This window comes from Moschus berezovskii, chromosome 13, assembly GCF_049115385.1.
Source record: "Moschus berezovskii isolate FMDL1 chromosome 13, NW_MosBer_1.0, whole genome shotgun sequence".
Lineage (NCBI taxonomy): Eukaryota > Metazoa > Chordata > Mammalia > Artiodactyla > Moschidae > Moschus > Moschus berezovskii.
In genome coordinates, this window is record NC_142472.1 from 33997549 (window position 1) to 34010589 (window position 13041).

At 39.7% G+C, this 13041-nt stretch overlaps 1 protein-coding gene and 1 non-coding gene across 16 annotated transcripts in view; one reads left to right on the forward strand and one right to left on the reverse strand.

Moving 5' to 3' along the window:
* The window catches only part of SCEL (sciellin), a 127352-nt gene that overhangs the window by 51589 nt on the left and 62722 nt on the right, over positions 1–13041 (reverse strand). For 9 of the 15 annotated variants that reach the window (XM_055426517.2, XM_055426523.2, XM_088842668.1 and 6 more), the window contains 6 exons: positions 11802–11861; positions 11442–11501; positions 9369–9428; positions 8683–8742; positions 8252–8311; positions 5935–5994 (listed from right to left, as the gene is read on the reverse strand). In XM_055426517.2, the coding sequence (XP_055282492.2) occupies positions 5935–5994; positions 8252–8311; positions 8683–8742; positions 9369–9428; positions 11442–11501; positions 11802–11861 (360 nt within the window). The remainder of the gene's footprint in view (positions 1–5934; positions 5995–8251; positions 8312–8682; positions 8743–9368; positions 9429–11441; positions 11502–11801; positions 11862–13041) is intronic. The other 6 variants (XM_055426508.2, XM_055426512.2, XM_055426514.2 and 3 more) reach the window with 6 other exon arrangements.
* TRNAR-CCU (transfer RNA arginine (anticodon CCU)) lies at positions 8933–9005 on the forward strand. Its single transcript has one exon. It is a non-coding gene; the product is annotated as a tRNA-Arg (tRNA).

Genomic DNA, 13041 nt, shown 5'->3' on the forward strand with positions numbered 1-13041 from the left:
AACTCATTGGAAAAGACCCTGATGCTGGGAAAGATTGAGGCAGGAGAAGAAGGAGGTGACAGAGGATGAGATGGTTGGATGGTATCACCAACTCAATGGACATGAGTTTGAGCAAGCTCCGGGAGATGGTGAAGGACAGGGAAGCCTGGCGTGCTGCCGTCCCTGGGGTTGAAAAGAGTCAGACATGCATGACTCAGCGACTGAACAAGAGTAACAAGAAGCAATTTGTTAAATTCCATAACATACAATCTGTTATCTCCTGCTGGTACCTACTGTGTATTAAAACTACAAATTTTGACTGGTTGTGTTGGCAATAAACAATAAGATTAAAATCTATCAACTTTTGAAGTGTAAGTTATAATGTAAAACTGTAACGTAAAACACCATGTAGTCACTGAGAATGACTCAGTATTTTACAGTTACCCTTTAGGATATGTGCTTCTGATCTTAGTGGAATTTTTCTTTTTCCTATTGCTTCTACATGTGTTTTCCACATTCCCAGTGCCAGCCAACGTGCCTCTGATCTACAGAGGATACCATATGCGTAAAGAACATCCACAGAAGGCACATTTACACCCTGTATCCCCATGCCCCATGGCCCTGCTAAGATCAGATCATAAAGTCTCCAAGGTGGTGTCAATGCCACATCAAAAGATACAGATATCTGGAAGCAGCTAGCTAGATTCTGACTCAAGTTCTTACTTATTGCCAGATGTCTGAGAATGTGCACATCCATGCTAAAAGCAGCAATAAAAAGTTTGAACCTTTTTCATGCAAATAATGAAATTGTTAACCCCGAAAAAAACAACTATTCTACCCCAGAATATCCTATGTTGATTTTTTTTAACCCTTTGTTGCCTAAACAAAATATGTGGAATTTGAATGCCAGTGACTCAGAAAAAAATATTCCCAGGATTCTGTTTCTAGAACTTTGAGTACTCGAAACAGTAGTACTCAGCTGAGTACTCGAGAAGAAATCCCACAGCATTAAGCATTGCAACTCCTCCCTTGTAACATCTGTGTTGGTTCTATTGGAGACCTTGATCTCTTTATTTTGAATAAAGCACACAGAGGGTTGTCTAAATTTTAAGGTTCGTAAACTCAATAAAGAAGGATGTGCTAGTTAAAGTAGTAATGGAAAATAATATTTTGAGCTCCACAGTGGGAAGCAGTGCCTCATAGTGTATATCTCTTCAAAATTTATGCAGTCTTTCAATCCACAGACAGTCAAGGAAAGCCTACCATGGCCCCAAGTGCTGGGATAGCTGTGACCAATACAGACAGGCTTAACCCTAAAGAAACGTCCATTCCAGGACTTCCCTGGTGGTCCAGTGGTTAAGAATCTGCCTGCCAATGCAGGGGACACTATTTCCATCCCTGGTCTGGGAAGATCCTACATGCTGCAAGCAACTAAAGTGAAGTCGCTCAGTCGTATCCAACTCTTTGAAACCCCATGGACTGTAGCCTACAAGGCTCCTCCATCCGTGGGATTCTCCAGGCAAGAGTACTGGAGTGGGTTGCCGTTTCCTTCTCCAGGAGATCTTCCCAACCCAGGGATCGAACCCAGGTCTCCTGCATTGCAGGCAGACGCTTTACCATCTGAGTCAGGGCACCACAATTACTAGAGCTTGGCGCTCTAGAGCCCACAAGCCACAAGTACTAAAGACCACATGCCCTACAGCCCGTGCCCCACAAGAAGAGAAGCCACCACAAGAGAAACCCATGCACTGCAACTGGAGGGTCACTGAAACTACAGAAAGCTCACATGCAGCAACAAAGACCCAGTGCAGTCAAAAATAGTCAATGAAAATAAATACATTTTGAAAAGAAGCTTCCATTCTAACTTGGTGAGAGGCAGGCTATATGCAATCAAACATATAAATGAATGCTGTAATTCTAGATAATAGCATATGGTATTAAAAATCAGTGCCTGGTACCTGTGATGCTAGGTTTGGAGAAGGGCATGGTGATGTACTTGTATTCAATGGTTAGAAACAGTCTCTTTGAGAAGGTAACAATTTGGGAACAGAGCTACCCAAAGTGGGAATAGCAGTCACAAAAGTGTTAAGGCAGGAGTGAGGCTGGATAGAAAAGAGGTAAGTTTGGCTGGACTTTACTGAACATGTGAAAGGCCATTGCTCAAGTTTAGAACTTAATTCTACCTGAATTAAGAGAACTTTGAAAGTTTTTTAATAAGGGAGGGAGACAGTCTTATTTTAAAGAGATCCACAGAGTTTAATGGTGCTTGGTGAAAGGAAAAAAAGACTACTGCCCTTAAAACTCCCAGGAAGCACACGCATACAAATACATGAATAGACACAAAGATTGCAACACTCTTACACACACACACAAATGAACACACATACACAATCGTGCACATAGGTACTCATATACACAGAAAAGCACATGCATATACTCACACATATATTCAGGGATGCACAAGCATTTGTACAGATGTATACAATCACATATATGTCTGCACATACATGCATACACTCATATGCATTCACATATGTAGACTCACGTATGCACACACAAGTATACACACGTGAATGTATACATTTGTGTGTGTGTGCATGTGTACACACAGGCAAACACATACACACACACACACACCCCTCAACCTATGAAAAACAATAGGTAATGATTTGAAATACTCTCTTTAATAAAAATTAGAAAGGTAAAACATAAATTTTTCTTGTAGAGTCAAAGTAAATTAAGTATTTGAAAGTATCTAAATCATTGTTGTCATTTAGTTGCTAAGTCATGTCTAACTCTTTGCTACCCCATGGACTGTAATCTACCAGGCTCCTCTGTCCCTGGAATTCTCCAGGCAAGAAAACTGGAGTGGATTGCCATTTCCTTCTCTGGTGGATATTTCCGACCCAGAGATCAAACCTACATCTCCTGCACTGGAATGTAGATTTTTTTTACTGCTGAGCCACCAGGGAAGCCCCATCTAAATCATTCAGTTCAGTTCAGTTCAGTTCAGTTCAGTTCAGTCGCTCAGTCGTGTCCAGCTCTTTGCGACCCCATGAATCACGGCACGTCAGGCCTCCCTGTCCATCACCAACTCCCAGAGCTCACCCAAACCCATGTCCATCAAGTCAGTGATGCCATCCAGCCATCTCACTCTCTGTCGTTCCCTTCTCCTCCTGCCCCCAATCCCTCCCAGCATCAGAGTCTTTTCCAGTGAGTCAACTCGTCACATGAGGTGGCCAAAGTATTGCAGTTTCAGCGTTAGCATCAGTCCTTACAATGAACACCCAGGATTAATCTCCTTTCGAATGGATTGGTTGGATCTCCTTGAAGTTCAAGGGACTCTCAATAGTCTTCTTCAACACCACAGTTCAAAAGCATCAATTCTTCGGCTATCAGCTTTCTTCACAGTCCAACTCTCACATCCATACATGACCACGGGAAAAACCGTAGCCTTGACTAGACAGACCTTTGTTGGCAAAGTAATGTCTCTGCTTTTTAATATACTGTCTAGGTTGGTCATAACTTTCCTTCCAAGGAGTAAGCGTCTTTTAATTTCATGGCTGCACTCAGCATCTGCAGTGATTTTGGAGCCCAGAAAAATAAAGTCTGACACTGTTTCCACTGTTTCCCCATCTATTTCCCATGAAGTGATGGGACCAGATGCCATGATATTTGTTTTCTGAATGTTGAGCTTCAAGCCAACCTTTTCACTCTCCTCTTTCACTTTCATCAAGAGGCTCTTTAGTTCCTCTTCACTTTCTGCCATATAATTCACGTGAATCTTTATTATTGCTGTTAATTATTTGTGTCTCTGATGTGCCAAGTGTGATAGTATTATGATCTCTAAATTGAAGTATGGGGCAAGTGACACAGCCAGAGTTTGAACCGTGACCCTTTAGACTCCCTGCTCCCTTTCACTGCCTCAAGCTCCCTCCCTGAAAGCACAGGGAAACCAGTGCTTTCTTCTTAGTTTATTGGCTGCAAAAAACTGCACATGTCTGTAACTCAGCGGGTCACTGGGTCTGCAACCACACCAGCATTGCTGAGAACAGGACAGCCTGACGATGCATACCAGCTCTCAGCCAGCCGGGCCCTGGTTCTGACAGGGCCTGCGGGCATTAGTGACACATTTTAGAATCAACTCATAATATCGTGTACTGAGTGAGCGGAATGGAAAGAGGTTCAAAAGAAACCACATGGAATTACTTGGTATGCTTCTCAGCAGCATGACAACAAGCTCAGTTTCAGATATGTTCCATCTGTCTTTTAAAAAATAAAAAAAAAGCAAGAGGACATAAGCTTTCCAGATTTCCTTGGCAATTCGTGGGTACGGCAATTCTTTTACAAAGTACGCTTTGTTAACCTCTTCATCTTTAAACATACATTACAAAACATACATATATACACACTGCACACAAATATAGTATACATGCACACACAATCTGTACATAAACACATTCACACACACTACTACACACCCACAGAATACACTTATTTATATACACTAGCATACATACACGTACACTTATACACACATACTGCTTACATACACACATATACATTTATATATATGTATAAATATACACATTGTGATGGGCTTTCCTGGTGCTTCAGATGGTAAATAATCTGCCTGCAATGCAGGAGACCTGGGTTTGATCCCTAGGTTGGGAAGATTCCCCAGGAGAAGGAAATGGTATCCACTCCTGTACTCTTGCCTGGAGAATTCCAAGGACAGAGTAATCTGGTGGGCTACAGTCCATGGGATTGCAGAGAGTCACATGGCTGAGCAACTAACACTTTCACTTTCATATCCACACTGTGATGGTTAATTTCACATGTCAGCTTGACCGGGCCACAGTGTGCTCAGATATTTGGTCAAATATTATTCCAGGTGTGCTGTGAGGGAGTTTGGGGATGAGCTTAACATCTGAATCTGTAGACTGAGTAAAGCAGATGGCCATCCCCAACATGGGTGGGCCATGGCTATTCAGTTGAAGGACTGAATAGAACAAAAAGGCTGAGGTGAGAGGAGATTTTGCCTGCCTGAGTGCTTGACCTAAAACATTGCTCTTCTCTTGCCTTTGAACTGAAGCTTACACATGGGCTCTCCTGGTCTAAGGCCTTCAAACTGGAACTGGAACTATACAACTGGTTGGGTCTCCAACTTGCCAACAATAGATCTTGGGAACTCTCAGCATCCATAAGGGTATGTGCTAATTCCTTATAATAAATCTCTCTTTCTACATGTATATCCTACTGTATTTCTACTGTATATTCTACTATTTTGTGTCTCTGGAGAATCCTGATTAATACACACTCATACACATATCAACACACTTATATATACACACATACATTTATAACACACTTTTTTATATCTTTAATAAATAAAATTCACTTAAAGTATATTTTTTAAAACTTTTGATTTATTTTATATTGGAATATAGCCAATTAACGATGTTGTGATAATTTCAGGTAGATAGCAAAAGGATTCACCATGCATATACATATATCCCTGCTTCCTCAACCTTCTCTCCCAACCAGGCTGCCACAAAACATGGAGCAGAGTTCCCTGTGGTATACAGTAGGCCCTTGTTGGTTATCCATTCTAAATATAGAGTGTGTATACATGACATTACTATTTACACTGCACATATACATGCATGCTCTCACACACACACTCACATACACACAAAGAAATAAATACTAGATAAGGGTAGTCAAATTCCCATTAAATTTCTCAAAATCTACCTTATAGCAGATGTCACCTGAGAATAAAATGCAAGAGGTCACGTCTGTGTATCAGTCATATAGAATTGCTTGATATGATGTATTTGGGAAAAAATAGTCCAGTTGGTTTGAATTCCAATTTACTCTCCTGAATGCAAGTACTCAGAATTCCAGTGAGTTTATAAATGTCAAAGGAGAAACGAAAAGCTTTAAATTACTTACCTCTTAATATTTTTATTTGTTTCAGGATTTACTTTAATAAGCCCATTGAGGTCTTGCTTCCTTTGAGTAAGGAAATGAGTTTTAATGAATGTCATTAAAATAAAACACTAATCAAGTAAACAATGATTGGAAAAATTAAGAAGTGATAAAATATACACATTCTCTATCAATGTAATTTTTAAAGCTCTAAATGCAAATTAAAACTCTTCTCTCACATCCTGAGCTAAAAACCATTTAGGTTTCTTAATTTATCGACAAGAAACTTAGCATGTTTCTGTTTTATTCTCAAAATGTGTATATATACATTAAATTACTTGCTACTTAACAAAATCAACTTTGCCCTCAGATACATCTTGTTAGAATATCCCAGATGGGTGGCACTGAAGTAATATAAGCTATTAATAGATAAAGTTCTATACTGGATCCAGATATAATGTAAATTTCCATCTAATAAATCAGATATGATTGCCTATTCTATTTTTAGAGGACAGTAATAATATAAATAATAATTTTACAGTATTAAAAATAATAAGAAAAATAGACGTCTTCATATAAATGCAATCACTCCCCAAATCAAGCCTTTTAGAATATAATTAGATTGTGTGTGTGTGTTAGTTGCTTAGTCATGTCCAACTCTTTGTAACCCCATGGACTGTAGCCCAACAGACTCTTCTGTCCATGGGATTCTCCAGGCAAGAATACTGGAGTGGGTAGCCATTCCCTTTTCCAGGGGATCTTCCAAACCCAGGGATCGAACCCAAGTCTCCTTCATTGCAGGCAGATTCTTTACCATCTGAGCCAACATGGAAGCCCATAATTAGATTATGGCAAAATCACTGCGGATGCTGATTGCAGCCATAAAATTAAAAGGGGCTTACTCCTTGGAAGGAAAGTTATGACCAACCTAGACAGTATATTAAAAAGCAGAGACATTACTTTGCCAACAAAGGTCCGTCTAGTCAAGGCTATGGTTTTTCCAGTGGTCATGTATGGATGTGAGAGTTGGACTGTGAAGAAAGCTGATCGCCGAAGAATTGATGCTTTTGAACTGTGGTGCTGGAGAAGACTCTTGAGAGTCCCTTGGACTGCAAGGAGATCCAACCAGTCCATTCTAAAGGAGATTAATCCTGGGTGTTCAATGGAAGGACTGATGCTAAAGCTGAAACTGCAATACTTTGGCCACCTCATGCGAAGAGTTGACTCACTGGAAAAGACTCTGATGCTGGGAGGGATTGGGGGCGGGAGGAGAAGGGGACGACAGAGAGTGAGATGGCTGGATGGCATCACTGACTCGATGGACATGAGTTTGAACTCCGGGAGTTAGTGATGTACAGGGAGGCCTGGTGTGCGTTATTCATGTGATCGCAAAGAGTCGGACACGACTGAGCGACTGAACTGAACTGAAATTATAAGAGCAAGAAAAAGGCCTTACCATGGTAGGAAAACAAGTAACTCACCTCTTGGGGAGATGCATGTTTCCTCCATTAAAAGGCACTGAGAAGTGTCAGAAAGGGCATAGCCCGAATCCAAAGAGGGCAGTAGGAGATGGCAGAAGTACTGTGACTGGGCTGTGCTGCCTTGTGGACCCAGCTCTGAGCAAGACCAGGATGAGAGGCTCTTACTCAGTGTGTGTTCCTGCCCAGCACCTCCCCTGAACTGCCTTCTGAGACACCATCCTTAGACAAGTTGATTGTCAAGAGTTTTAGTCAAGCCTTACTCTTGGTTACCTTTGCATTTTAAAAACTCACTTTAAAATGTCAAGATTGTACTTTCTTTAGACACAAAGAAATTCAATTCAGTAACTCACCTCTAAAGCCAAACCAAAATCTGGGAGAAAAGGAAAGTTCCTATCAAACATTGGGACAATTTTTCAAAAATAAGCAATTTTATGGGGAGCAAGGAGGAAAGGTCATGTGACCCATCATTCTTATCCAATTCCATGCTAGTAAAACACGTTTCTGAAATTAAAGTGCCAAATCATTTTATTTTTGTGCTTCCCTGTGACTCAGATGGTAAAGAATCTGCCTGCAATGCAGGAGACCTAGGTTCGCTCTCTGAGTTGGGAAGATCCCCTGGATAGGAACATGGCAACCCACTCCAGTATTCTTCCCTGGTGAATCCCATGGACAGAGGAGCCTGGCAGGCTACAGTCCATGGGGTCACAAAGAGTCAGACATGACCGAGTGAAAGGTCATGTAGCCCCTCATTATTATCCAGTTCCATGCTAGTAAAACATGTTCCTAAAATTAAAATGCCAACTCATTTTATCTTATTGTCACTTATAGAAATCATATTTAAAGACACTAGTATGTCTTACCCAGTGGTGTTTGCACTTTCTTTGGGATTCACTTTGATAATGCTATCAAGGTCTTCACTTCTTTAAAAAAAATTATATCAGTTTCAAAATATTCCCATAGTATTTTTTAATATACACACTCCACATTATTGATGATTAATTCAGGCTTTTGGAAAAAATTATTATACTAGTATTAAATTCATTTTTGTTATAAAACTTATCTATCAATAAAAAGTTAACTTAATCTCTAGGATTCAATTGGGCTATGTAAATTTAAATTAAGATAGAATGTACTATAGACTCTTCAAGGTAAAGCTCGGGGCAATAGGGTTCAGACACAGAGAAGAGGAGCCAGACTCAAAGATATGTCCCCCTTCAATGGGGCTGAGAAAATCACAGAGCTAACCCAGGAGAAAATAACCAAGATTCAGAAACATAAAAGCTGATCTCACCCTCTGCTTGTCTGATCTGTCGTGGCATTTGCTTTAATAACTGCTTTGAGATCTTGGTTTCTTTGGGAAAAACATGAAAAACTTGTATCAGTTAGGTTGCATTCAGTTTTCTCTGAAAACTGTATAAATAAGAACATCCCTGAAAGGGTATCAGATGTTTCCAGGGCCAACTGACTGGAGAAATTGTGATGCAATTTTTCCTTAGCTTATCTTTATTAATTTCCACAGTTTAAAAAGCTTCACCAGAACTTCCCTGGTGGTCCAGTGGTTAAGATTCTGCACTCCTAACGCAGGGAGCCCAGGTTCAATCCCTGGTCAGGGAACTAGATCTCTCATGCCGCAGCTAAGACCCAAGACAACCAACTTAAAAAAAAAAAGACTTTACCAATACACGTCTCACTTTGCTTTTTTGTCCTTTATATTTCTCAATTTAAATAGAAAATGTGTCTCATTTTTAAATTATTAAGATAATATAGAATAACAGACTTTCCTGCACATTAGTGCAACTTAAGCATGTGGTCTTTTGGAAACAGGGTTCATCACATTCCTTACTTCCTCTCTCTGATAGACCCCAAAGTGCAACAGCTCATGTGTGACAGAGGAATCCATAACACTTCATTTCTAATGAGCTGTAAAAAGCTAACATGAAAAAAGGGAGCCCCCATCACATTAGAAGCTTTACTTACCCTTTCTCGATTTTGTCAGCCCTTTGATTAACTTTAATAAGACTTCCAAGGCCTTGGTTTCTTTACAACATTGGAGTGGGTGGAGAGACCCCAGCAGTGGAGAGAGAAAGAGAGAAATTCAACAGCAGATTTCTCACAATAGGAGTAAGATATTATCAGTACCTGAAACATCAGAAGTCTTTAGAAATATTTAATTCAAGTGACTCTTCTCATGCCAAATGCTGATATGCTAACTATCCTATAGTGAGGACCCTATAGGGTCCTCAGTCATGATTAACTCAATTTAAAATAAAAATTAAAATTAAAAAAATAAAGTTCTTTCCACATTTCAAATTTTGCTTTCTTTATCCTCCGAGGGTGGGTTGGTGGGAAGCTAACTTTAATACATGTGTTGAGATATTGTCTGCCTTAAACATGAAAATCATTCATATCAAGGGTGGAAATCAGAGGATCAACATTTTGAATCTAAACACTTTGAAGATTTAGAAAAGTCATCTTTAATAAAAAGCAACCTTGGAAAAGTAGAAATAACTCTATGATGACTCCAGTACTTTATATGAGTTGGTCACAACCAATAAAACTTTCACAGGCTGATAGCTTAAAAACAGGGAAAATGAAAGCTAACCTCTCTAAATCCCCCAATTGTTCAATGTTATTTTCATCTTTCTCTGTCTTACACTGTGATAAGACTGTTGACATCTAAGGTTTTCTTTCTGTATGAAGAAGAAGGAGGGAAGAAGTAAAGGAACTATGCCTGCCCCCTACTACACCATTGAGAACTGTCTTTTCTGCATCAAAGCCCAGTCACTATCAAGTTAGCCCAGATCACAAATCATTCCCTTTTTTCCTCTTCCCTAGCCCATACAATGATTGACTTGTGATACTCATCTCCCTTTTCCTGATTTCTACCACTTTAATGGAACTTTCCAAATTTCATTTCTTAAAAAATCTGAAATCTCATCTTCTCCTTTGAAACTCATACAACCACTTATAGAGAATTGACTGCCTTCTCACTTCATCTGTTCTCTATTTGAAAAAAAAAATCACCTATAATAACGCTTGCACATTCATACTATACTATTAAGTTGTTAATGAGTATTCGATGTCTGAATGGAGGTGGTGATTGTCAACACTTTTTACTATATAGACTTTGTTAAGTGTTCTACATTAGAGACGGTTAAGAAGGCATACTGCCAAGCTTGACCAGGAAAGCTAGAATATCTGCTTGTGCAGATTGGCACAGATTAGTGGTTTTTAAAGATAACCAGGACAATAGACATCATCATGTTAGGAAGGCAAATCTAATGACTAACCGAATACAAGGTAAAAATAGTCAATCTGGAGAAAAAGCAGTAGAGACCTCATAAATCTTTAGCCTTATGCAATAATTGTTCTGGGATTTTCTTTAATGAAACTGTCAAAAGTTTGATTTTTTTCAACATGAAAAATAATATCAGTAGTAATTCATTTTCTAGAATATCAGTGTCAGTCTAGAACTGTAAGTTAACTTCTTTAAATGTTCAGATACTGACCATTAATTAACCGTTTTTATGTAACAAAGTCAATAAAAGCATGGCTTTTGACCTTGAGATGTTTACAAGTACATCTGAGTGATAGACCAATGAAGTGAGTCGATCAACATTCCAGCTGAAAAATGCTTTAGTCCCAGGTAAAGACTTCAGGGGTGAGGGGCTATGCTACTGGCATCAAAATGTCTTACAGTGAATATATTTAGTCCATAAACCAGCCTATTGTCCACTACTTCCAGTGATCTGTTTGACTCCTTTCACTTTTAGATGTAAAAGTGAACTTGGAAACCATCTATTTAGATCATATCCTTCATTTTATGGATTGAGGAAACAGACGCCACTTGTCCAGGGTCACCCTGATTGATCCTAGTGACAGAGATAGCACCAAGGACCGCCACCACCACCCCCATCTCCTGACCCTGATCAAGGGTTTGTTCCACCAGCCTGCCTGACTCTTGTCTTGAGCAGAAGGTCTCCCCCAGGAAATGGCACACAGTTTAGGAATCAATCAAAAAAGGCTGTAAGAGTCTCAATCAGATCTTACCCTTTGCCATCTTTATCTGTCCGGCTATTCGCAAAGATGAGATTTTCAAGGCTTTTGGCTCTATAAAACAAAGAAATTAAAATAAGAGACTGCATATTGAAAAAAAAAGTATGTGTTATCTTGAAAGGTCAGACACAGTAAAAAATTGTCATGAATTGCTCATTTACTCTTACTGAATAGAGCAGCAGAAATCCTTCTGGGCAATTATGTCTGAACTAAATGTACAATACTGAGTGCACCGCCCCATCTGTTAGCACATTTTTATGCCAGAGGAGATAACTCCCTTCCAGCTAAAGTCTGAAAGAATAAAACAAGCAATCTGAGAGATAATATTTTCAGGTTAGAGACAGATGCACTTACTTTTTCTCCGTTAATTCTGACTTAAGATTTGCTCTGAAGAGACCATCGAGACCTTGATTTCTTATAAAGAATTGAGTAAAAAACTTTGTCACTATTAATGATGGATACTTAACTCATATAAGCAAAGATCAGTTTATATCTGAGACAGGAAATAGAAGTTGTTTGGGAAAGATGAACCATGTTTCCTGAAATCACTTTATTCCAAATAGATTTTTTCCTAGACTCAAATATTAAATTGCAGTGAACCTTGGAGAAAAGAAAAGAAGATACAAACTGGGGAGCCGCAAGCTGTAATAAGTCCATTGTTTGCATTGTTTGCATTCAAGAAGCGTTATCCTTTTTTAATATGAGCCAATATTTACAAAGCTGTCCATGACATGTGGACGCCTGGAGTTTCAGGATCTCCTAAAAGTGTCCTGCAACTCTGGGCTCAAATTCTCACATTGCAACTGGAGTTGAGTAACATCCAGGCATCTGGGACAGGCACTCCCTCCATGTTTCAGCCAGCTCCCTTCATGCATCTCTACCCCCCTGGCCTCATCAGACTGTGGAGTCTGATTCCTGATCTAATACCTCCTCTCTCTGTAAATTAAAAAAAAAATGAAAAGCAGCAAATCATAGTGAGTTGTTGGTTCAGTTCAGTTCAGTAGTTCAGTCGTGTCCAACTCTTTGCAACCCCATGAACCACAGCACGCCAGGCCTCCCTGTCCATCACCAACTCCCGGAGTCCACCCAAACCCATATCCATTGAGTCGGTGATGCCATCCAACCATTTCATCCTCTGTCGTCCCCTTATCCTCCTGCCCTCAATCTTTCCCAGCATCAGGGTGTTTTCCAATGAGTCAGCTCTTTTTTGTATCAGGTGGCCAAAGTATTGGAGTTTCAGCTTCAACATCAGTTCTTCCAATGAGCACCCAGGACTGATCTCCTTTAGAATGGACTGGTTGTATCTTGTACTGCAGTACAAGGGACTCTCAAGAGTCTTCTCCAACACCACAGCTCAAAAGCATCAATTCTTCGGTGATCAGCTTTCTTTATAGTCCAACTCTCACATCCATACATGACCACTGGAAAAACCATAGCCTTGACTAGACGGACCTTTGTTGGCAAAGTAATGTCTCTGCTTTTTGATATGCTGTCTAGGTTGGTCATAAGTTTCCTTCCAAGTGAGTCGTTGGTAGTCATTTATTAATAGATCATTTTTGTCAACACAGGGTATAAAAAATCACATCTCTTTATC